The 26,519-nt window shown below is 39.5% G+C and overlaps 1 protein-coding gene across 2 annotated transcripts in view; it reads left to right on the top strand.

Annotated features, from left to right (window-relative positions):
* The window catches only part of GRM7 (glutamate metabotropic receptor 7), a 534,523-nt gene that overhangs the window by 290,127 nt on the left and 217,877 nt on the right, over nucleotides 1-26,519 (top strand). For both annotated transcript variants that reach the window (XM_075005038.1, XM_075005037.1), the window contains exon 5: nucleotides 20,767-20,907. In XM_075005038.1, coding sequence (XP_074861139.1) covers nucleotides 20,767-20,907 — 141 coding nt within the window. The remainder of the gene's footprint in view (nucleotides 1-20,766; nucleotides 20,908-26,519) is intronic.

Here is a 26,519-nt window from a genome sequence, read left to right as displayed (position 1 = left end):
TCCAAGTTCATCCTTTCTTCCAGCCTTTTGACTTAAGCCAGAGAGAATACTTAGGTTTCATAATGTGGACCATTTGAATAAGCTGTTTAGTGAGGAAGGGACCGGTACACCCGAAGGTTTATGCCCAACCAGTACACAAACATAATAATCTCATGTCTATTTCAGTGCTACCATTTATCATCAGCTGAGATTTATTAGGTATGTTCTCAAAATTAATTACCATAGAACTTACAAAAGAGTGTGGGATGGAATGTACTGATGCCAAACTGATTATTGTTACTGGAAAAAAATAAAAGAAAAAACACAATGACTGTCTATGTATGAGATCAAGCCAAATTCGAAACAGCATTTTTGCAGTGTCATAACCCAGAAGAGTTCTTCATGTTTATTGCTTTTATTGTCAGCTTTTCCCTATGGCTAGCAACTAGTACCGAATTAATTGAAATACAACATTTCTGGTTGTTCTGAATAACAGAAAATCTCTGCTTACAGGCACTTGGAACCTAACTTTCAGTGTAGATGTCACCAGAAACGGGAGAGTAGATTCTTTCACTATCTTTCTAATTTACCTAAGTTATCACAGTGAACATCAGAGCACTTCATTTTTATTTTTGTGATTGTTGGCCAGAAACAATCTAGCCAAAAATGGTGTTACACAAAATAGTCGCTGTTGGCAGCAACAGGAAATTGTAAATCAAGAATTTTTCAGTAAAACATTCAATTCCCAGTAAGTAAAAAGTAAAATTTTGAAAGCTCAAAATTTTATTGAAAATGTGTTTTTTTTCTTCAAAATACAGTGTAAAAATCAGTTTGGGTTTCCTAGAAAAGAAAAACACATTTTTTTTTAAATTTTATTTAGGAAAAACCATTTATATTTGTCAAACAGTGCTTCTCAACACCATGCTATCAGAATATTTTTAAGGCACTTGTATGAATCTCATTGGTGGAAAATTGTCAAAATTAGTTACCACCTAATGGCTAAATGGACTATGGGAATTAATATGTGATGTTGGTCTTGGTCTAGATCCTTGCTGAAAAGTGTCAGTTTCATACCACATAACCCATCATTAAAATTGACATTAATTTGTACGCATGCTGGCTGCTATGGAATGGCCAAGTATTAAGAGTCCCTCTTAAGGCTTGATCCTAAAGTCATTGTACAGGTAGAACTTCAGATGAATTCCATATGCTTTTTCCATATGTAAAATCACACCCTCTAACTCTCATCTAGTGAATATGTTGTCCTGGTTCTTTACCATGTTATGGTGATTTAATTCCATTGGAACCATTGGCTGAATAACCCTCAAATATTTCCCATAGCTACAGCAAACCAAATTCCTCCCTTCCTTCCAGTATTTACAGTGACTACAGGTTAAACCTCTTATTTAGAACTCCCTCGTCCGGCAGACTCCATAATCTGGCATGATTTTAGTTATCCAAACAACCACTCAATATGAATCCTGGAACTTTTCATTGCAATAAACCCTGCCGCCAACTTTGTCCACATATTTATTCTGGGGATACTATCACTGGACCTAACCATGTTAGTTAAAAGATCAAAGGAACCTTCTCATGCACTTCCAACAACATTATATATGCTATTATGTGCCAACAATGCCCTGACACAATGTACATTGGACAGACTGGGCAAAACCTTTGCCAAAGAATAAATGGACACAGAGCAGACATCAAGAAACTCAATACACATTAGCCGGTCAGTGAATGCTTCAGTGGAGTGGGCCATTTTGTTAAAGACCTGAGAATTTGTGTCCTGGAATACAGAGAATTTAACAACAGATTAGAACAGGAGATTTCTGAGTTAGAGTATATATTTAAATTTGACACATTAACACATGGTATGAACAGAGACATCAACTACCTCATGCATTACAAGGACTGCTTCTCTTCCTTTGATGCTCATAATTATCTCAGACAGGACAATTAACTTCCTCCCACCTATCATCCCCTCCTTCAACCTATTTAATTTGTCATCATTTTTATTGCATTTTTTTCTTTTTTGTGTTCTGTACTTATAAATGTCAGTCTGTATGGGAAATGAAATTGATCTGAAGAAGTGGGTCTATCCCAAGAAAGCTCATCACTGACTAAATCATCTTGTCAGTATTTAAAGTGCTACATTTCTGCTGCTTTGTTTTGTCACTTATTCTGGGTTGGCCAAGTTTCCCGTGGTCCCGTAAAGTTTGTTTACAGCCACCGGTTCTGGCTCTCAGTGGTCTGTGCTGTTATTTAGCTGTAATTTACCCCTAAATGTTTTCTAAGAGCCCAGTAGGCAGTAAAAATGTTGGTAATGCTACTAGATGATACTGACTTTCCAGAAAATTCTCTTGTCCAGCATTGTTTGGGTCCTGAGGGTGCTGGATGAGAGACGTTCAACCTGTAGTGTGGTATTCGACATTATTCTTTTAATGATCAGGTAATTTAACAATGTTTTTAAAATTTTGTGTCAATGTTTTCAGGTTTAAATACCATTTTCAGCTGCCAAAACCCCTGGGAAACCTCTGGGATCTGACAAAGAGTTGCTGATGGCTTCTGAAAACTATTGAAATATGTTCTGTTTAGCAATAATTCTGCTTATGTATCATATAAATCTCTGTGTGTGCTTTAGGTAGTCCTTATTACTAAACATATTTTCATTGAAATGTACCTTGCTTACTCCTTAGTTTTGCTCATAATCACTCTAACAGCCTAATAATTTTCACAGACAGCACCTGTAAAGCTAGGTCACCAAAGGCAGATTTGAAAATGATGAGAAAAATGTTTGGAATACAGGAGGAGGGATCTTGGAAGAGTCTGTGTTCATTCAAATACCAAGCAATATAATACGGGGACATTAAATTAAAAAAAATCAGATGATGGGATAATTGTTTTCAAATGCAGGGTCAAGTTATGAACAGAACAGGAGGCATACATTAACACTGTTGTGCACACACATCTCTGGAGTGCACACCTACTTTGTAAATAAGTGCAATTATTTCTAAATGGAACAGTTTTCAGTGTTTTCCAGGAGCAATAGGCACCTACTTAAATGAAACCTAAATGTGGATTTGGAAATGAGACTCAGAATGTTTTACAATGTTTCTCTGGAGATATCATCAAGCATTTATACCAACACAAACTGAGAAAAAAGAACCAAAATTCAGATTAGCTATGGCTACATCTCTGGCTATGTCTAGATTACAGGGCTTTGTTGACAAAAATTTTTGTCAGAAGATACCTTCCGACAAAACTTCTGTCAACAGATCATGGCCAAATTGCTGAGTGGATCACAAGAGCAATCCACTCCGTTAACACAGAGCAGCTGAACTGCTCAGCTACTCTCTTGACAAAACAGCCCACTGGAAGCACAGCAGACAGGGCTGCCCAGTGTCCCAGAAGTCCTGTCTATCAACAGAGGGACCCCCAGCATGTCCAGACTGTCTGACACTAGATCTCTTTCAGCAGAAGCATTTTGCTTCATGGGGAGTGGGATAAGACTGTCAACAAAAGTGCTGTGTTCTGTTGATTTACTGGTGACAGACACCTTAGGAATCTGAATGCTCTGTGGATTTTGTCAACAAAATGCCAGTTTGTCAACAAAGCCCTCCAGTGTAGACATAGGTTCTGTGTGTAACCTGTTATATTTGTTTTACAGAAAACAAAACAGCTATCAGAGAATGAAACTCACCTCAAGTGTCTCTTTCAAATGGTCTTTCTTGCCATTATTTGACTATATATTTTTGTTTAATTCCATGGATTATTTTTTTATTTTTCTTATAGTTGGTCTCATGACAACTCTGATCTGTGAAATAAAATATGAGATGTTAAGCTGATTGGACTAATAAAAACATCCAAAAATCTGATTCACACTTAAACTCCTTTGGAGTTGAGTGTCTTCAGAATTTAAATTTTGTTTTAGCTATTGCAATTATTTAAAATGCTGGTGCATCAATCCCTAAGGTGAGTATACTTGTCTCAGTTATTGCCACTTGAAATTTTGGGAAGCCACACAGATGTTCATCTACTCATTATGGAAATAATGTAGTTAGTTAATGTGTTGGCATGAAGAGAAGTGAATACAAATTATGTTACAACTCAAGAGCTATTAAAACTTTCTTTCCAGCTAGAATGCTTTCTTCATCAGTAATAAATAAATTTTTGGTTGGTGCAGTTCCCTTAAATCTTTAAGGCCGTTTCTACACAGGCCACTTTCTTCGAAAGTGGCATGGTAATACATGGCCCGAAATATGCTAATGGGGCAAGGATGCAAATTTCCCACACCTCATTAGCATAATGTCACATGATTTGGAGTCCGGAAGACTGTTCTTCAAGACTCCAAAACGCTGTTTAGAAGCATGGCCCCCAGGGGATTTTCTGGAAGGAAGTCCTTCTTCCGGAACACCCTTCTTCCTGAAAATTTTTGGGAAGAAGGGGCCTCCGGAAGAAGGACTTCCTTCTGGAAGACCCCCCCAGGGGCCACACTTCTAAAAGGCATTTTGGAGTGAAGAAGAACAGTCTTCTGGACTCTAAATCATATGACATTATGCTAATGAGGGGCGGGGAATTTGCATCTATGCCTCATTAGCATATTTTGGGCCGTGTATTACCGTGCCACTTTTGAAGAAAGTGGCCTTTGTAGAAACAGCCTAAGAGATCAGACTCCCTCACTCCAGTTACTTTCTTATGCATGATTCCAGTGAACTCCACATCATCCCTTGCACAAGGGAAAATCATCTGTTTCACACACAGGACTTCTGGCGAAGAAGCGTTGAATGTAATTCACTTTAGACCATCTGCAGAAGTAGCTACTAAGCCACACATTGCATAGTCTCATAGACTTTAAGGCCGGAAGAGACTATTGTGGTAATCTAATCTGATTTCTTGCACAATGCTGGCCACAGAACTTCACCCACCCATTTCTGCAATAGACTCATAACCTATAGCTGAGTTACTGATGTCCTCAAATCATGTTTCAAAGACTTCATGGTAAAGAGAATCCACCATTTACTCCACTTCAAACTAGTAAGCGACCTGTACCTCAAACTGGTGAGCAAGGTCTTCTTTCAACCTGAAAGGGAAGAAAATTGCTTCCTGGAACCAGTTATGGCAATCACACCCTGAACGTGTCAGCAAGACCCACCAGACACACACCTTGAAAGGAACTCTTTGTACTAACTCATAGCTCTCCTCTTTTAGTGTCCCATCTCTGGTCATTGGGTAGCTATGTTATCAGCAAACAAGTTCACATTCAGTATCATTATGCCTTCCTCTCTAAAAATTTATCAGGCTCAGTCTTGAAGCCTTTTGTTCCCCCCTACTGCTCCTTTGGAAAGCTGTTCCAGAACTTCACTTCTCTGATGGTTATAAAACTTTGGTAAGTATCCATAATAAATGTAATTAAATAGTGGAAAGCCTACCAATGGATATGGTAGAGGTTTCATAATTTAGGAACTTCTCAAGCAAAATTGGGTAACTTTCTCAAAGACACACTGTATTTCAACCAAAGTTATTGGGCTGTATGTAGGAGTTAATTATTGAAATTCTATGTCCTATACTATGTGGAATGACTGGCTAGATTGTCACAATGGTCCCTTGTGGTCTTAGAAATGATCCACAACTTTTTTATATTTACTCTTCAAAAATAAGTCTGATCAACTTTATGTATAGTCATTTGTAGTTTATTGTGATTAATGGGCCCAGTATGAGTGAAAGTAGAAACCTTAGCAGCCCCGTTGTGTGCTGTGTAGTGGGAGGAAAAGAACAGTAGTAATTATATTGCACTGCCTTTCATCACAACATCCCGTGATTGGATACCATTATTAAAGACTTTTTACAGTTAAAAATAAATTGTCAAAAATAAAAGAGGTAAAATCTTTTTTAAATAAAAATTTATGGTCAAAACGAGAGCAAGCAAAGCAACTAGGGTTTGAGATTTTTTTTTCTCAGCTCATTATCTTGGGAGAATTTGAAAGTAAGATTGACAGTGGATGTGGCATCCTCAAAAACAGTGAGAAATTACTTTCCTGTGTAGCCACAACCAATTATAATAAATCCAATACTGTCACCATGTGGGTTGCCACCACTGTGTCTACTTATGTGTTAGCTTTACCTGACTGCAGTTCATAATACCCACTGGCACAAGTGTACCATGCACACTGTGTAATTGACGTTCCAGCTGAAAAAGGAGCTACTACATTATAGTAATTAGACTTAATTCAGCTGAATTGTTTCCATGTCAATAGTTTTGGTACCTAGCTATGGATCTAGGCTATCTTGACTATCTCTAATCTAACGTGTGTGTGTGTGTGTGTTTAGAGGAAATACATAGATATATTTATAGGCATCATTTTTGTTGATATGGTATTACTTGAGCTGTGTACGCCAAGGGGGACAGTGTGCCCTATCTATTCAAAGAATACACATTCAGGATAAATAAGTAACATTTTAGACATTAATAACATCTGCTCATTGACACCTAGATGGTTGCTAGCCTGTAGTGAGGTAGGGAGGAGAATAGTTCACTAGTGCTAGTGGGCTTTGTGGACAAAACAACCATTTTATTAATAAAACCAACAGAGTGTCCATATTCCCAAGAATGTTTTGTTGATGGTAAGTCAACAGAACACAGCACTTTTTTTGACAGCTGTACCTCTCTCACCATGAGGAAGAATGCCTCTGTCAACAAAAATCCGGGTTGGATGTTCCGGCTGGGTCTACATGGCACTCCGTCCAGCATCATTGCTGGCAGAGCTATGCAAAATGAGCTTCTTGGGATTGCAAATGGCAATCCATTTGCAGAATCCAAAAGCTCATTACCATAGCCCTGTGAGAGTTTGGAGTCGGCAGAAGGGGGTGCTGGCACTGCAGAGGCCATGTGGATGTGCCTCTGCCGGCTCAACTTGAGGCATAAGGGACTGGCAACAGAGGGGGATTTACATGGCAGAGGCACATCCACATGGTCTCTGCAGTGCAGGCACCCGCTTCTGCTGATGCTGAACTCTCATGGGGCTATGGCAATAAACTTCAGGAGTATGCAAATGGCATGCCATTTGCAATCCCGAGAATCTCATTTTGCATAGCTCTGCAAGTAGCAGTTCGGGGTGGGGCGGGCATATAGACATACCCCTAGTGGGGCTTCCTGTGAATAGAAAAGGCTTCTGGGACACCGAGCAAACCTGTCTTCTGTGCTTCCGGTTGGCCATTTTGCCAACAGAGTGAATGGGCACTCTCTTTCAGTCTGCTTTGGCTGTCTGGCCACTCTCCATCGACAGAAGATATCTTCCAAGAAAAACTTCTGTCAACAAATCTTTCTAGTCTAGACGTAGCCTAAATGGAGGAAAAAAGTAGATGGAGCAGACACATTGTCCCTTGTACACTTTGGCCTGCAGAGCCGAATTATGCTGGTCCCGCTAAAGGGCTCTGGGGGTGGGGGTGGAGGCAGTAACATATTACTATCCCCAGGCAGGGAACTCCATGAGATATTTTCCTCCTCTGCCCAGAGCTGTACCTATGGGCTGTGCCTAACCGGCATAGTTGAGCTGTGAATTTCTTATTGTAAATTGATAACATTTGAATAAATCTTTCAAAAATATATCTGTTGATCTGGCCATTTGCCTGCGGGGATATACTTATTTGGCTGAGACTGCAAGCCCATATCTTAAATCTGGCAACTTCATACAAAACAATGGAAAGTTACTTTTCAGTTGACATGACTTTCATCTCTGAATAACTTTCATGCCACTCATTTTTTAGCCCAATGCCTGTTATGGCTCATGTACATTTGTGAGGGATCTGGACTAGATGATCTCCTGAGGTCCCTTCCAGCTCTATGATTCTATGAAGTTGCTGCAGATTTTTTTTTAAAACAGGTCATATCTGTTAACACCAGTTCTTCCTCTGCTGTGGTGTTGGATTTGTTTCTGTCACATTTCCTCTATTTAGTGTAACACTTTTAGTTTAACTTGGGACATTCATTCATTGTGCTAGCTTTTGATCTTGTTTAATGTTGGCTCTGAGTGGCTGTGTTTATGTAAAGGTGTCTCTGTGTTGAAATGTTATTTTTTGCTCACTTGGGATGGGAGGTGTTGTGGAAGATTTTTTTTCTGCTGTTGATAGCAAAGGCCCTTAGAAGTTGGTCTCCTTTCTTGATCTTATCTTCACAGGTTATTAAAAATTCACAGGTGAAGCAGTGTAAGGTCTGACTAGATTCCAAGAGGTGATGAGCAAATGATGGAAACATCACACTAAAACAAATAAGGGACTATGGTGAAAAACAAAACAAATAACCAATACCTCCAAATAACTTACAAGGGGAAAAAGAAGAGTAGCAGTAATAAATAATAGCCACAGTAACAACTCGATACTGGGGATGTGTGTTTATTAGCTGAATGGGGCAGTAATGGAAATTTGGCCTTCAGCCTCTAGGCCTGATTTATCATTGCTTTACTCTGGATTTACACTGGGGAAAACGCCATTAATTTTATTTAAGTTATCCTGACATAAATGAGGAAACCAAGATTCATCTGTTTTTCCACATTAAATAACATTAGATCATTGTGACAGGGTCAAATGCTGAAATGTAAGAGTGATCCTGCTGCAAAGGCAACTTTTTAGTGATCATAAAACCAAGGGAAATGAGAGTTTACAATGCTGTAAAGTGCAGAAGGAAGGAAAGGGAAGAATTAATTGTGAGGGGGGACTTTTCTTTTCCCTGTCATATTTGTAAAGCTTCTGGTTGTCCAGTTTCAGGCAATAAAAGGTTTTAGGACAGACCTGGACAACCATTAGCAGAAGCAATGAGAGTCTATACTTAAACTGTCCCTGGATCTGTGCACAGAGCTGTGTTGTTATTATGCTCTTCAAAAGTCATTTGAATGAGAACTAAGGTAGTCAGGCTGAGAGTTATACAGTATGCACAAGACAGCAAAAATTACTCCCATTGACTTTTGTTTAGAGAGAACCAGTCTGTAGTTTTAGGTGTCCTGTGGAATATGAACACAGCTCCATCTGCCTTCACCTTGTTAGAGACTGTTGATGCTCTGAGGCTTGATGCTGATCTGTAATCAATGATTATGAGAAAATATTAGTCCTGTCCTCTTCAAACTAAAAAATGTGACACCTTGTCACATTATGCTTGAAGCCTGTGCCATTCCAGGAGAAGATCTGGGTATAAAAAAGTCCTGCTGAGATTATAAACTTTCTGATGCCGGGACTATCTTTTTTTCTTTCTTTCTACAACAGAAATTTGATCTTTAATTGATTTCTCTAGCTGACGCTTCAATAGAAATAATAAATAGTAATAGTAATAATTTCAGATTATTTTATTTTTTCTTTACATTGATACTAATTGGAATTTTATCAAAATAAGAAGTGCTAGAGGGCCCTAAAAGGTAGAATAACTAATAAAATGTTAGTGCAATAACTATTGTATTGAAAAAGTGGCTGGAAGACAATCAGGTTAAAATCCAATTGTACTAGGGGCTGTGCAACCATATAAGATTATGATAAAGCTACTTAGAATTTACATATTTATTCCCAAATGGAAGTGTTCAATAGTTTAATGTCCTCAATTTGCCCTACTAAGAAGAACATGCATCTGTTTTAGACAAGCTTGCCTCTATATATCAAAAACATGTAAAAAAAATGGGCACGCTGGGGCAAAATTAAAAAAAAAAACTTGTTTAATATTTTGACATTCTGAAAGCATTTTTAGTATACCATGCTAGTAAGTTGTTATAATCATTCAGAAGTGTTCCTTTTTTTTTATTAGACAAGGAGGTGTAGTGAGCATCTGTAAAGTATCTTAACAGTTCCATAAAAATGTGTAGTCTACTTCTCAGACAAGATAATAAAAATGAAAAATGAATGAATACCTTAACACTGACCACTTTAGTCATTCCATGTTTAACATTTTCGTCTCAGATTTAATCTTATTAAATAAAACTACTTTGGCTTGAATGCTAAAGAATTCAGACAATTATTTGAGGGTAGTTGACTCCAGTTTATAGACTCAAGAGTCTGGAGGAAAGCTTATTTACTGTAGCTTGGATACATAAGTAAAGTTTGTATTTTGATCATGATCCATGACAGTTTGAAAGTTTTAATTACTTTGCAAAGAGCAAACAGAAGTGAAATAAAAGAATAAGTATGAAGGACCAATTTAAATAGGGTTAATATGTTATATTTAGAGACAAATAACATTGCCTGAGAATGAATGAACTTTATTTTAGACACAAGAGGAAAAAAAAGTAGGTCAATAATTTTGTTTTTAAACTATATCATATTGTTGTCTTCTTTATATAATATCTGACTAGCACATTGTCCCATAAATTGTGATCGACTCATAAAGAAAGGTGTTTGGTAATGTAGATCAACAATATGTTGAGTAATAAACCCTCAGAAATAAACCCTCAGAACTTTTAATTAAAAAATCCTGGGTTTATTTACCTCAGTGATTTCACTGTGTTATAGATGTCTAAAGCAAGTCTGTTGAGTAGTAACAGAAAGGTAACCATGTTAGTTTGTACGTAACAAAACAAAAAGCAGTCATGCAGCACTTGATGCAGGTGATCCTGGCAATTACAGATCAGCAAGTCTAACATCAGAACTAGGAAAGTTTTTTGAAACAATAGTAAAGAGTAAAATTGTCAGACACATTGGAGAACATAATTTGATGGGCAAAAGTCAACATGGTTTCTGAAAAGGGAAGTCTTGTCTTACTAATCTGTTATGTTGGATCTACACTATACGGTTTTGTAGGCAGAAGTTATTGTTGGGATATTTTCCTAACAGAACCTCTTTTGACAGAATGCATCCACACCTAATAGAGGATCCCCGTGTCAATGCCCTCTGTTGACAGAGAGTGCCCAAACTGTCCAGCCTTCTGTCGACAGAACGGCCAACCGAAAGCTCTGCAAACAGGGCTGCCTGGTGAACCAGAAGCCCTTTCTATGGACAGAGGGCCCCCTGGAGCATCTGCAATACAGATGTTATGCCTCGTACAGGAGCAACTTAACTGTCCCAAGAAAACTACTGTGTTCTGTTCTGTTTCTCGACTGCATGCATTTGTAGTGTGGATGCTCCATGAATTTTGTCGACAAAACTCAGTAGTGTAGACATGGCCTTAGAGTTCTTTGAAGGTGTGAACAAACATGTGAACAAGGGGGATCCAGTAGATATAGTGTATTTAGATTTCCAGAAAGCCTATGACAAGGTCCCTCACCAAATGCTCTTATGTAAATTAAATTGCCAAGGGATAAGAGGGAAGATGCTTTCATGGATTGAGAACTGGTTAAAAAACAAGAAAAAAAGGGTAGGAATAAATAGAAAATTTTCAGAATGGAGAGGAATAACAAGTGGTGTTCCCCTAGGGTCCATCCTGCAACCAATCCTATTCAACTTATCCATAAATGATCTGGAGAAAGGGGTAAACAGTGTGGTGGCAAAGTTTGCAGATGATACTAAACTGTTCAAGATAATTAAGATGAAAACAGACTGTGAAGAACTTCAAAAAGTTCTCACAAAACTAAGTAATTGGGTAATAAAATGGTAAATGATATTTAATTTGGATAAATATAAAGTAATGCACATTGGAAAAAATAACTCCAACTATACATACAACATGATGTGGGCCATTTTGTGAATCTTGAAACCACTTAGCCTTTTTCTGCCCCTCCTGTGCCTAAGGAAGGCTGTTGCAGAACTTCATTTCTCTGATGGTTAGAAACTTTGGTTAATGTCAAGCCTAAACTTGTAAATGGCCAGTTTATGTCCATTTATTCTTGAGCCAGTATTGGTACTTAACTTAAATAGCTAAATACTTTAATCCTGCTTATGTATTTATAGAAACAACCTCCTCTACAGCCTTTAAGCCTGGGTCTGGACTCAATAACTTCCTGAGGTCCCTCCCAGCCCTAGGATTACAGATTCTCTCAACTGTCTCCCTCCAGTTCTTATCTTAAAGCTCATTTAGTCTGTTGCATAAACCTTCATCCCAGAGAACTATTTCCCTCCCTGCTCAGGTGGAGTCCATACCTTGAGATCAGTCCTCTGTTCATATATTGCTCCCAGTGGATGATCATCTCAAATCTCTCATTCTAACTCCGTTGCCTGTTACCCGTCAATCACTGTAATCTTATTTCTCCTTCACCTCCCTCATCAAGGGTCAGGCAGAATCCAACTGAAGGACACCTGAGCCTCCATTTCTTTATGTATCTTCCCCATCCTGGCATAGTTTCCCCCAATGTATTTGAGGAAGAATCTAACAGTTTGTCCTCATGTGCAAATTAATCTGCCTTCTTACAATGGATGCAGTTCACTCTCTCAGTTTACTGAACTTTCTCTCACCCTTGTTCTCTTTCTGGTTTGTAATAATTCTTTTTGATTTTTGCAGGCCTGCCAATGGGGCAAGGAAAGGGGACAGTTGTCATGGAGCCTGGAACTCCTTGCGCCATTGAAGTGCTTCAGCTGCACTGCTCCCTATAACTCTTGGGATGGGGAACAGTGCCATGGTCTAGGTGGTGGTAAGGGCTGACTGTGCTAGGCCCTGCCCCTTCCACTCCTGGCCCCATCTCTTCTTGTGTGCAGAGCCAGGCCCCCGCTGCCTCCTGTTTCTAGGGCCCACAGTGGCTGTTGGCCCTACTGGATTTTGGTAAATGTGTTCATTTTTTGCATATGTTACTGTGTTAATAAAGTTTGCTAACATGAAGATTTCTGTTTGCAAACTGATGGTCAGATGACTTCTTGCAGTTCTAGACAAGGCTTGCCAGTGTTTCTTATTCATTCTGTGTAGAACCCAGATCTCTGTGTAGAGCTGAACATTATTAGATTTTTCATCAGGACTAGTTGATAAACTCTTTTACAAGTTAGTATAGATAAGTCCTGAGGAGTTACTAATACACTAGAGTGCTGTATATTATTGTCTTGTTCTTGTTTTTAGTTCCCTCCCACATTGTGTTAGTGGTGGTAGAATGTAACACTCTGATATTATACCAGATATTCTATTACCTTTTCTGTTTGTTGATAAGCAAGAGTAATTGCTTCAGTTCTGCTATAATGTAATAGGTAGAATTCCTGAAAGTAATGCTAGATTATAAAACTTCATGTGTACGATTTCTCTTGTTGCATTGTCCATTTGTTATATTGTAGCATGCAGTTACATTTTGGGCTGCCAATTTCACTCTTGTACAATAGGATGGGTTGGATTATACCAACAAATAATTTTAGTAGAATTCCAATTGGAGCTTTTAGATATCTCAATCACAGAAAGCAGGTACTGATAGTGCTTGTACTTTAGTGCGTGTATAGTGTTCCTGGAACTCCTGATGTATTTATTGTAAGACATTTATTGTGTGGTTTATGTTGCAGTCTAGTTCTATGCCTGTGAAGTAGAGGCTGACTTTGTTTTCAGGGTTGTTTTGCAAGATCATGGTGTTGCTTTTCTCTACACAGATTCTGGGGATCCATAGGTTGCACTGTGTCTAAGTCGTGTGCCCTTCACCTAATAGTTATTGGGGAACAGGAAATGAATTAGTACCACAGTTAAGTCAATGATGTACAGAGTGACATTGTTTCTAAGGATTCATCCATGTTTAATTCACCTTGTTTGAAAATATCAGTTTGCCTCTTCTCTGTTATCTGGAAATTATTGGACTGGTATGTTAACCTAATTATGCTATATGTTTTCCCTTGTCTCCATCGAGTAGCTGAGGGTAACAGTCGGAAGATAGGATATTGAGCTAGACTGACCATTGGTTTGACCAAGTGTGGTCAGTTTTAAGTTCAAATTAAGCTGGCTTCCCTAGCTGTTTTTCATGCTATATGAGATGCTGGGCTGTGTGCATGTGTTTTCTCTCTCTCTCTCTCTGCATGCTACATTCACCAAGGCCAGATCGCCTGTACCAGTTGAACCTATCTAATCCATAACTCTCTTGTCCAGCAAACTCCGTAATCCAGCATGATTTTAATTAGCTGGATGGCCATTTATCATGGGAGTGGCCAAGTTTCCCATGGTACTATAAAGTTTGTTTCCAGCCACCAGTCCTGGCTTTCACTGTTCTTTGCTGTTATTTAGCTGCAATTTACCCCATAATATCTTCTAAAAGCCCAGTAAGCAGCAGATGTGTTGGTAATGTGCTAGAAAATATTGGCGTCCCATCGTCTGTAAAATTCTCTCATCCAGCCCCAGTCAAGTACTGAGGGTGCTGGATAAGAGAGGTTCAAACTGCACAACAGACTCTGGTCAAACTGTCCAATAACTACAGACCCATTAATAGTGAAGGCTCCCAGTCAGGTTTATTGTCAACACATCATTCTGTTAGTTCCCTTTAGTTGCTGCAAGTACCCTTAATACATGTATGCCCTGACATGCATTCAGCTTGCTCAGTGGTGGGATTTTCCACTGTCCCCCTCGGCTAAATGAAATGATTAAGTGAGGTATACCAGTATTTGTAGACTGAGGGAAACAATCTGGGATAAACAAGTCACATATCACCTTATGTACCTCATGTCATGATTATCTTCTCTTTTACTTTCCCCCTTCATTTTTCACACCGAACATTTCTATTTTTCACTTTGGTCAAAATTGGGGTGTTTTTGTGCTGGCCTCCTGCAGTGTGTTTACTTATTCAGTGTGTTGTAGCAATGCTAGCAATAGTGGTGCCAAGTTCATGTGCTGCTCAGTGACTTGTAGGCATGCATTTGCTGTTCCGTGTCGTTTGTGCTGGCCCAGTCCTTCGTTTACAATCTAGCTCTGAGATACAACTGCATCTGCTTTGAGTCTACTGACAGAGATAGAAAACTACAAGATCTCTACCAAACATTCATAAACCTGAATTACCACTGGGAAAAGTTTAAAAAAAAAACAAAACAAATTGACAGGGCCAGACAAATACCCAAAAACCAACTACTCCAAGATAGGTCCAAAAAATCCAGAAACAGAACATCATTTGTCATTACCTACAGCCCCCAATTCAAACCACTGTAACACATCATTAAAGACCTACAACTTATCCTAAATCATGATGCCATACTCCAGAAGGCCCAGGGTGACAGGCCTGTTTTTTCCTATAGACAACCTCCCAACCTTACGAGGATTCTCACTAGCAACCACCAACTATACCACAATAATACTAATCCTGGAACTTTTCCTTGCAACAAGCCCCATTGCTAACTTTGTCCACTTATCTGTTCTGGAGATACCATCACTGGACCTAACCACGTTAATTACAGAGTCCCGGGCACATTCTCCGGTTCCTCAACTAACATCATATATGTCATCAGGTGCCAACAATGCCCACAAGCCATGTATATAGGACAGAATGCAAACACTCTTCAACAAAGAATGAATGGACATGGAACAGACATCAAAAAACTCCAAATACACAAACCTGTCAGCACTTTAATGGAGTGGGATAGTCTGTTAAAAACCTGAGAGTTTGGGTTCTACTAAAAAGGGACTTTAACAACTGTCTACAGAAGGAATGCTCAGAACTAGCATTCATATTCAAATTCAATTCAGTAACACATGGTTTGAACAGAGACAGCCATTACCCAACCCATTATAAGGACTCTTTTACATATTTTGATGTTTTATCTAACTCTTAATTACACCCCCTGCCTCACCCCCATCCCCACCCCCCACCCTGCCCCTCTGCTCTTCTGATTTGCCAATCTTGATAATTTTTCTGATGTGTCAACCTGGATAACAATTTTTGGGTCTCTGTGCTTTCTATATTGAGTCTGTTCTGGTAAGGCTATGTATGAGCTGAAGAAGTGGGTCTGCCCCATGAAAGCTCGTCACCTAATAAATTATTTTGTTAGTCTTTAAAGTGCTACATGACTGCTTTTTTGTTTTTCTTGTAAATTGTATGTGTTTATGCTTCCTTATTGCAACTAAATGTCTTATGTGCAAGGTGTGTGCAGTGTGGGTCTCAAAGTAAACCGATAATTGAGAGCAGGCTTCAGTTCTTCAGCACTGATGGACCAGAATGGGAAAATCTGAATATCTGGTGATTAAGAACTCAGGGTAGAATGACTTGGGAAGACATGGAACTAAAAAGGTTGTTGAGGTCGCTATGCAAGGAGCAATGACTGTTGGAAGTCAGGGTAAGAATTTTGTGCGGATGGGCTAGCTACTGGGGTTAAGGGTCTGAGCCCTAGCAGCAGGGCATTAATGCTATCCAAAGTTGCAGGGCAGGTGGTAATAAAACCCCTTCGTGTTCTGAATGGTCCCCAAACCACCACTGTCACCATTTCCTGTAGCTCATACTGCTTCATGTTCTTGGGAGGATTTCCATCCAAGTATCCAACTTAGCCTGTGACATCTAAACATAATCACTGTTTCTACTGCTTTTGTTTCTTGAGCCAGACTGACTTTGTGACTGTAACTGATGGTTGTGGTAAATTTTGATAATGTTTCTGGTGGATGAGGGGACGCTAACATGCCTGCCAGTGTTCCCCGCAAGCTGAGCACTTGGGCAGCCACACTGGAGAGATTCAAGTGCCACCACAGTGGGCAGCACGTGTTTCTTCTGGGGTTGCACATCTGCACATGCCTTGGTTTTATTTAAAATTTATTCTCCCCATGGATGGAGAAAACAGCATGGCCAGTGGTGCACACTGGTATTGGAATTACAGCCTATCTTGAAGGCATGCTGTGTTGTAAGTACATTGGTCACAGGGTATTGCAGAGAGAAGGTGGGGGAGGTAATATCTTTGAGTCTAATAAGTTTTAGTAGTGAGAGAGACAGGATTTTGAGCTATACAGAGCCATTTTGAGCTGTTCTTCTAAAGGGAAGCTCTGTGTAGCTTGATAGCTTGTTTCTGTCACAGATGTTGTTCAAATAAAAGGTATTATCTCACCCACCTTGTCTCAGCCTATCTTCAGTTAATATTGGAAGGGAAGTCAGAGTGTACTGATCTCTTTGTCTTTCACATTGGTTCACATCTTTCTATGTAGAGTATCCCATGGGTATAAAAATAATAAAAGTTAGTAATTGTGTCTGTGCTTCTTTATTTGACTCCATACAGATTATTTCTTTGTCAGACAGGCAAGAAATATTTTAGTCTTAAAATAAAGAGATGGACTGAGCAAGATTTCATTCAGATTGAGAGGCCAGTCAGCTGTAAGCCTGAGGACACTGCACCATTTAACTGGGCAGGAGATTTCTAATCCTGTAATGCATGACTTGTTTTGTGAGTGCAGTGCTCACTGCTAGGCATTGCTCTGTCATGCTGCATAAAGTCCCATTAATATCTGTCAGTGTAGTATCACCCAAACTGATATTCTTCTCCGGGCATTTGACCCACACTGACATTCTGATTCTTTGTAGTTCTGTTTTTATACCATGCTTGTGTGTGATCTTTATTTGTTTCTGGGCTCTTGGTCAGATTTCTGACATCTGCCTAGCGTTACCTTTTCTATTGATTTGCAATATTTTTTTTTCGATGTGAGTGAGCATGCAGTGATCATTTCATTTCACTCACCTCATAGTTAATGTGGCATTTAGAGTACCTGAACAAGTGAACGAGATACCGCCAATTACAATTCAGCGAGTGAATGAGATGAAAAAATTATCATTTTTCTATAGTTCAAAGACAGACAAGACATATTAGTTATGTGTGAACTCTCCTCACAAAAGGACCACTGCGTATGTCACCTCTCAATTCCCATTCTCCAAGGGAACGTGTTCAGCACCTTCACAGATGACCCTTAGGACTTACATTTATAACTTTGTTAGACACTTAAAATAATGAATTGAATAGAAATACTGTATTTAAGGCTTTTTACAACAACTTATGAACTGCTTAGCCCTCTCTTCCATGCATTTCTGGAGAGGTGTTGAAAGGACCCTTTGTCTTAAATGGTCTCTTGAAATGTGTACTAACTGCTTATGCCAACAGTTTGTTCCATTCTTTGACACTGAGGCCAGGTTTATAAAACTAGGTCCATACAAGGCAGCTTATATAAGCTCTGTAAGTGTCTATACTGCAATGTGGCTTCCCCTGATGTCACTCACTTACTTTGATTTGCAGCAAGCATGTACACCTTAACTCTGATGTTGCAGACCCTTCTGTCCTGTGCCCTCTTCTCCTACCCCAACAGGCATTATTATACCAGGAGAACACATCCTTAATCTTACACTCTTTACTTTATGGTCATGTGGGTCTGCATCCTCGTTCCACCTCTTTTGTACCCCAGTGGTGGGAAAGAGTTTAATGTGTTGCAGTCAGAGACTGGCAGTTCTTTGGCCTTTTATTTGTTTTATACCTTCCCTGTAATCCTGCTTTGCTTCCTGCAACTGCTTGCTTCACCACGCCTTGAAATAGGCATCGAGGCAGTCTTAACGTGTGTACTCATAAATTATTCTCCCACCATGCCCAATGACACTTTAACAACTCTTTTCTGTTCCCGTTATACTAACAAAATTATCTAGCTAGGCATAAGCAACACATACGTTGTCATTGTCCTTCATTTTCACATATTAGTAAGGATCCTTTTGTTCACACGTTAGTACAAATCTACATGTGTCAACGAATCAAACAGGCAAGCAAAACTCAAAGTACTGTCTCAGATGAATATACAGCCTGACTTCCATATTGGCCTGGACAGCCCTAATATGGTGGCTTTCCCATCTCTGTGGAGAGTAGAAGCTGCTGCTGGTCACTGGCAAACCCAGCCACCTCATCTCCCCTGGCTATGGCATAGGAAGAAAGGACTTACACCCAAAAGATGTATCATGCACCAGGGTCCAGTGAGCCTGAAAGCAGGGCCTTCAGCAAACCTGGCCAGAGAGGGGAAGATGCCTAGGGGATGGAGCAGTCCTGTGCTTTCAGAGAGAAAACTCAGGGCGAGGTTGCTATAGGCCTGGCAGGATCGGGGCGGTAACAGGATGGAAATTGGTCCTCTATCCACACACCAATCCAGAGCTTTCCTGAGGGACAGAGGCTTTTCAAAGCTTTGACAGATTCAGGGCTCAGTTGTTCCTGGCTAGTACCTTGGGCCAGAGGCTTTTAGGCTCTCCGAGGGCTGCAGGCCTGCCAGAGGCAGTAGATGTAACCTGCTGGCCTAGTTGTTTATGATGTCAGCATTCAGACCAGGGGTTCATTCTCTATGCAATGCTGGGAGCAGGATGTGCCCTGCTGGGGGAGGAGTGACAAAGGAACAGCAGGGCTGAAGAGGCAAAGCAGGGAGAGGACAAGAGGGAGAGCATGTAAAAGGCAAGTGGATGGGCAGCAGAGGTAACATGTCACTGGCCACCACAACTGGTAGTGTGTAGTTAGTGCTGCCAGGCAATGGGTTGCGGTGCTGGAACCTGCTGGCTAAGAGCCCAAACCTAGTGTAGGCTGCATTGATGGATCACCATGGGGAGCAGCTGGCCCTCTGCACTGCATCTTCACCCCACAACCAGCCTTGCACACCCACACCCATTATTGGTCACTCAGGAGAGATTCAACTGCCACTCAGATGATTAGCAGAGAACCAGTAGTTGACATCCACCAGCAGCATGCATTTTTATGATGATGCACATCCACAGATGCCTTGGTGTGCATAGCAAAATTTATTCTGGGAAAAATTAGAGGGAACATTGCAGGACACACATACACCCATTCTCTAATGGTGGGTAGGCAGCAGGTGAGATGGGATCCAGTCATCAGCAGGACCAGCAAATATGGTTGGGGGTAGGAAATGGGGATGGTTTGCCTGTTTTTAAGGAAAAGTTGAGACAACTTCAGGAGTGTTTAAATACAGGCTTGTCCCTTTAAAAATGGGACTTCTGGTCACGTCAGCGGTAAACATCTTTAAAAAATGAAAGCTGACACTATTATATCATTACATACCTTCCTAAACTTTAAAAAGGCATAAAAAGTCATGAGACACATGGTAAAACTGAAAGACTTGCCAACACTGCCTGCATATAGAATAATTGTTCTGCATGATCTGCAGGTGTGGAAGACTGCATGTCACTTAATCATGGAAGCTTTACCACCAGGGCTTTGGAAATTTTGGGCAAACTTCCACAGCGCTTTTTGTTTTTATTGAATGAGTCCCTCTGATAGCAGTATAATTTTGTATGAAGGTTGCCTGAGGAATGCTGGTTTGCTCTTGCAGCCTTAGAAACTGCCTGTGGTGAGATGTTTCTGTAGATTTAATAACAAACAAACTCTCACAAGTCCAACATGAGAAACTTATACTGATTTCACATTAGGACATACAATTCAAGACTCTAGTAAGTGGGGGTGATTTATAGTTGCCTTCCTCTATACCTGACCAATATCTGTGTGAAGAAGATGAACAGAAAATGTGCAATAAGAGAATCAAGGCCAAAATAAGTTATGCAGCTAATGGACAATGCATGAGAAATATATAAGAGAAAAATGTTGTCCTCTGGAGGCTTGTAGATATTAATTACAGGATTAAAATTCTACTGATCTCACTCAGAAATCCACAACATATTTAATTTATCTCTATATTCCTCTGTCTTTTTTACCAATCTAAATTTAATCCATGCATATTGCTTATAGAATGTAATAAATATTTCATAAATATATGGTATCTTTTATGACTTGATAAATTACAATGTGTACCAGAATCATCTACTAATAAAAGACAGTTAATGATAGAAGGCATGACACTAATATTCATTTGTCCACTTGCTTTTGTCTCCCTTTACTAGCTATGCAAACATCTATCTTAAGAATATGTGAAGGTCTCAGCAGTTTCAGTAAAAACATCTTCCCTATTTCAGCTTTTTGCTCATTTCCTTTTAGGGTTTGATACCTACTTTACCTCACGCACTCTGGAGAACAACCGAAGAAATGTGTGGTTTGCAGAATATTGGGAAGAGAACTTCAACTGCAAGCTAACGATTAGTGGATCAAAAAAGGAAGACACAGACCGTAAATGCACAGGTAATTTCATTCACTTCACCCTTCTTGTTCTATTATATGTAGCCTGTGTAGGAATGTCTGCATAGCTGATGCATGGAAGCTTGGTTGGAGACAAATTGAAAAAATAAATTGAATTTTAGTAGGTTGTACAGAAAATAGAACAGGAGCATAAGCCTTGCAGGACAAAAGAAATAGCTGGAGAGAGACAAAGTACATTCTTTTATTTTATTTTTCTGCTTGTCCAGACAGAAGTAATTGACATTTGCTATTGATTTGGTGGATTCAGAGGAATACATGGTATTTGATTGGCTTGGCATTTTGAAACATTTTTTAAGGAAAAAAATCTTCATAAATATTGGTTTGTCATCCGGTCACAAAATATAAAACATTTGGACAGATACCAACTGTGTGTTCTTGATTCAGAGTGTTTTGAATATAAACGTTACAATAAATTCTGTATCTGAATTCTGCTCTGGAGAAAATATGCCAATTTGATACTATGCTATCAAGTTAATTTTAGTTACTTGTAACCCTGCAGTCAAGATCCTCATCTGAGGAAGAAAGTTAAGAAAGGGTTCCTCTAGCTTTGCCACAGTAATACAAAAACCTCAACTTCATAGCCATCTAGAGCATCTGTTAATTCTGCTTGTCTGTATTGCATGGAGGGCGTCTGGGTTAGCAGGTGCTGTCATTTTCCTTTATATTATGTACCTCCTATTTTAGTCCCAATAAATTTAATGGGCATTTAAAGTGCAATGTTTTCTAGGAGGGTCTCCTCATAGTTAAGGTCCAGATTAGGATATTTATATTCATTAGAAAGATGCTGTACTGGGGTGGCTGCTGCACTCCTTCCTGAAGGGATTAAGCAGGCTGGAGGGAGCCTGCACAGAGACCCAGCAAAACAGGAGCTGCCCTGTTGTAAGGAGCTGCTTAAAAATACTGTGGGCATTAGAATCCTGATCCTGAGAGAAGGCACCTTTAGTGGAGAGTGCTGGGTAAGCTCATGGGGGTATAGGAGGTTCCTGGCCCAGGACACAGGGTAGTGGACGGATTTGGGTCCCCACTGCCCTCTTGCAATTCATCTCCAGTCACTCCTGAACCCGGCCTTTATGGAATGCAGCTTATCCCTGAGGTGAGGGGCTGGTTCTTGGCTGTAGTTTGTTCCAATGGCAGGCATGAGACTGAGGACTGTGGATTCTCCTGGCAGGAAGCAAGAAGTGAGAGTAGTGGTCACTGCCACATGGCAGTGCCTTGAAGAGGGTGCATGGTCCTGGGAGCAACATGCATCTAGAGACAGGTGGTGGAAAAATCAGAAAGTAATATTGATAGTTCTAGGGCCAAATACTGCTGATCTCTCCCATGGGAGAAATCCTATTTTTCTGGTAGTAATTTTCTCACAGGGATAATAACCTGTGGGTTTCTATGAAATTACTGTTCAAAAATCCTGGAAAAATGTATTAGGAGATTGGTATCTCTTCTGCAGGTGTTTTTGGCCCATCCTATGGAATTCTGTGATGAGGACTATAAAACCTTATTGGCTTCTAGAGGGTTATTAAAATAGAAACATTGCCATTTTATATTAAACTCTATGAAGTTTTTCCATAAGAGCACAGATTACTATAGGACCATTCATGTAAATAGGGTGAATGGGATTCTGTCTTATGCTGGCAATATAGCCTGGGCTTTCTAGAAGCAGTGTTCAGAAAATGAGTACTCTGTGTTGCTGCTGACCTGCAGAAGTCTATAGGCTTCTTGGGCTTCATTGCTTTGGAAACTAATCACAGTGCACATTAGGCATTCCATGCCACCTCTGATTTCATCTCTGAGCCTCTGTCACTATTTGGTTTCACCGCCATGTGATAGTCAGACAGGCAGCTTCTGCTCGTGATTATGGAATTCCTTTGTACTCCCATGTCTACACAGGCAGCTTCTTTCGACAGAACAGCCCTTTCGTTGACAAAACACAATAAGCATCTGCATGACTAAAGAGCTCTATTGAGAGTTTGTAGACAAAACTCAGCTGTCCAGTCGGCAGCATTCTCCCTGTTCCCAATCAGGAATAGTGCCTCTGGTGAAGGTGTTTTGTCGACAGAGTGCCTATGTAGACATTCTGTTGACTCAGAGGGCTTCCAGTTCCCCAGCTTCTGGTGAACCATTCTGTCAAGAGAGGGCAGGGCAGCATGGCTGCTCTCTGTCGACAGAGCAGAACGCTCTTTCAATCTGCTTTTATGTGTAGATGCAATCTGTTGACAGACATACTGCCGAGGTGTCTCCTGTTGACAGTGACCTCTGTTGACAGATGCTGCCCATGCAGACATAGCTCACGTGTTTAGGAACTGCAGTGGCAATGGTAAATGAAGCTGAGTTGGACTTAAGCCAAGGAAATCAAAATGTGTCTGTACCTCATGCATGCTTTTCAAGGCCAGCTCAGATGAGCTGTCCAAAGTCCTCTAATTTTACTATAAGGAGACTGTAGCATAGCATGTAGGAGGTGGTCTCCCTGAAAACCCCAGAGAGGGGAAGAGAAGTAGGAATATTGGGTAGGGAATCTCAGGCAAGGGTAGTTCAGAGCAGCATCCAAAAGGGAATGGGTAGCTCATTGGCCGGCCTCCAGGAGTGGATGAATTTCAGCATGAGATAATCTTGCTTCCCCAGCACCCTTCAGTTCATGGAGATAAAGCTGATTACTTTGGAAGTATGTATGAGGTGTAAATTTTATTCTGACCAAGAAAATGAGTGATACGTCTGACCACTAGTCAAAGGTCAGTAACAGTTCCCTGAAAAAAGACAAGATGATCAACCAGGAAAGAACTACAAAGCTTTCCCTTCTTCCCCACCTCTATTCCAATCAAGATTCAGTCCAAATCTACTATAAGTTTACAGACAGTTAGAAATATTACTCAACTCTATCCCACTTCATTAATCTTGATAGAAATACCAACCAAATATTTGGGATAATCTATATAAAAAGTGTAAAAAAAAGTCTAAGAACGACCTTTTATGAACTAGTTGATCTCTAGTATGGAATTTTGTTGCATAATTTCTACAGCATTCTGTATCCTGATATTTTGAAACATTTGCATCCAATCAGAGCCTTGAATTAACATCAGTTACACCTATTTAAGTTTGAGGAAGTTGCTTTGATTGTGATAGTTAGTGGTAGAACATGGGAAAATATTTCATGGATGTACAAATATTCTATGTCTGGATCTAAGATTCTATGAGCATTAGATCCAATATTATTTAGTAATATAATTGGGAATGACCATCTTTCAAACTGATGTATTGTGGTATGAATAAGGAATCAATTGGATACTTTAACTAAGAGATTATAAATGAGCACCCTTGCATTATATCCCTTTTGTCTGCCATCTAAAGTAAACTAACTCCTGGTTTAGCATTGCATTTAAAACCATGTTTTGTTAATTTAGGGCAAGGGTGAGAAAACTTTTACTTGGCCCCACTTTTCACCCCTGCAATTAGCAGGGCCTCCCAGCCTAACGTATCCAAACTGATGGAAATTTCTATTGCGCTCATATGAGAAAAAACCATTTCAGCATGTTTAAAAAATCTGTAGAATGCAAAAACTTTATTAATCAGTATGTAAATGTGAATACACAGACATAAAAGCACTACCATATTTCAACATTTTTAATGAGCTAGATGAGCCTGAGACTCAGCAGCTGATTTTGCTGTGCTTTGTGAAATTTTATGCCCCCCGAGGGGACCCACCCACCACTTTGCACAACCCTGAGGTAGGGCATCGCATCAGTATTTAAAATAATTTTCTATTTTGCTTTTAAAAGTATTTTAACCTTTTGAAGTCTGATTTTATGCATGATGATATCAACAGCTCTAGCGCACCAGGTTATTGCAGCTTAAATTGGAGATCATGAAGTGGACAGTAGTGTTTAAGAAAAATAATTATGACAACTATTTTGCATACACAAGCCTTCGAATAAGTGAAAAAAATAATGTCTTTCAATGAACCTATCACAGATTATGACCCCATTTCTGGAAAAAGACCAACACTGGAACAAGTATCTGCAGTTCTCTCTGTCAGTTCAGGTATATACAGTATAATGCCTATGTATGGACCACTTCTTCACTGAAAAGAATCACCTGCAGTTCTAAACCACAATGTGGCTCAGACATAACTCCTGAAATAGAACTTTTTTTTCTACTACAGTCTTATCTACTTAGCCCTCCTAAAGAGAGAGAGGGGCGGAGGGGAAGAGAGAGAGAGAATAAATTACCAGGGATAGAGATGAGAATAATTCAGGTTGCATCTTTCTAAAATAGAGGCTTGTGTTAATATACATTAGATTAAAATTCTTTTGATCAGTGAGCACATCTAGATTTAACTATGGAAATGTTTAGAGTCACTCGATGATAAAACAGTGTGTTCCAGATATACTGGCATGCCATGAATTTCCAAATTGGTAATTGAAATCAAGCAAGCACCGCAGAATTTCTTCTTTTTTTGGTGTCCTATTGGAACTTAGTACCATCTTTTAAGAGATAGTGTTATGCCTATAAGCTGCCTTAATTACAACATGTTTTTGGAGTATTCTCTCTCTGAATTTTGGTTGTGGGACATACTGTTTCATGACCAATCATTCACATTGTTAGCTATTTTGAATCAGAATCTGAAGTCCTGATATAAGCAGTGATGTCAAACCTTTTGGTGATGAATATGTAACATTCAGTGGAAGTCCTCCGGAGTCCCCAGATGAGCAGGACATATGAGTGATTTTTAGGGCCTAGTGAATGTTAAAAAAATATAAAAAATCCACTAATATTAAACTGCATTTTTACATGAATCCACTAGCATTCAAATTTACAGGCAAGAATGTTCATAGAAACACGTAAAAGGAAGACACTGGTTCAAACAGGATTTATTTTTGGAAAATTTCTGTGGCCCGTGGCATGCAAGAGGTCAGAGTACATCATCATAGTGGTTCCTTCTGGCCTTATGATCTCTGAATCTATGAAACACATGAATTTTAAACAAACACTGGAGAAAATTCACAGAAACTAACCTCTGAATTTATAAATGTAATATTTCCTTTTGCTGGTGTTTGAAATGTAACCTCACGGGAAGAGAGAAAATATATCCAGTCATCAGAGGCACATGGCTAGCAGGGTAGTGCTCTGATTGTTTTTATTTTATTTTAAAGTTTAAAACAAAGAATGAATATCTGTATTACAAATAAACATGCACATTGTCATTTTTAATTAACTATGCCTATTGTGTATATTCAGGGATGGAAAGGGAATCCCCACACTTAACTGCAAATATAGTGGTTTTCCCTCATTAAACATAGGTTTTAATTTAGCCTACCTCCCACTTGACAAGAAATAATCAAGTGATCTTATTGTGATGTCACTCCAGATGTCATTTATCAGAACGTCTATTACTTGTAGAGATTTTCTAATTATCTGGAAGTATAATCAGTCTGAAGTTGCAGCCACCATGATGGGTCATACAGGAAACCACTCTAGAGGACATGTTTGGAGGAAGGCCCTTTCATAGTGAAAGGGCAGACATTTAGCAAGAGTATTTGTAAAAGACTTGAGTTTTTGTACATGCTTTCAGAGAGAGAACTAGAAAAGTCACAGTATCCAAACCA

The sequence above is a fragment of the Carettochelys insculpta genome, chromosome 11, assembly GCF_033958435.1.
Source record: "Carettochelys insculpta isolate YL-2023 chromosome 11, ASM3395843v1, whole genome shotgun sequence".
Lineage (NCBI taxonomy): Eukaryota > Metazoa > Chordata > Testudines > Carettochelyidae > Carettochelys > Carettochelys insculpta.
This window is presented reverse-complemented; position numbering and strand designations above follow the sequence as displayed.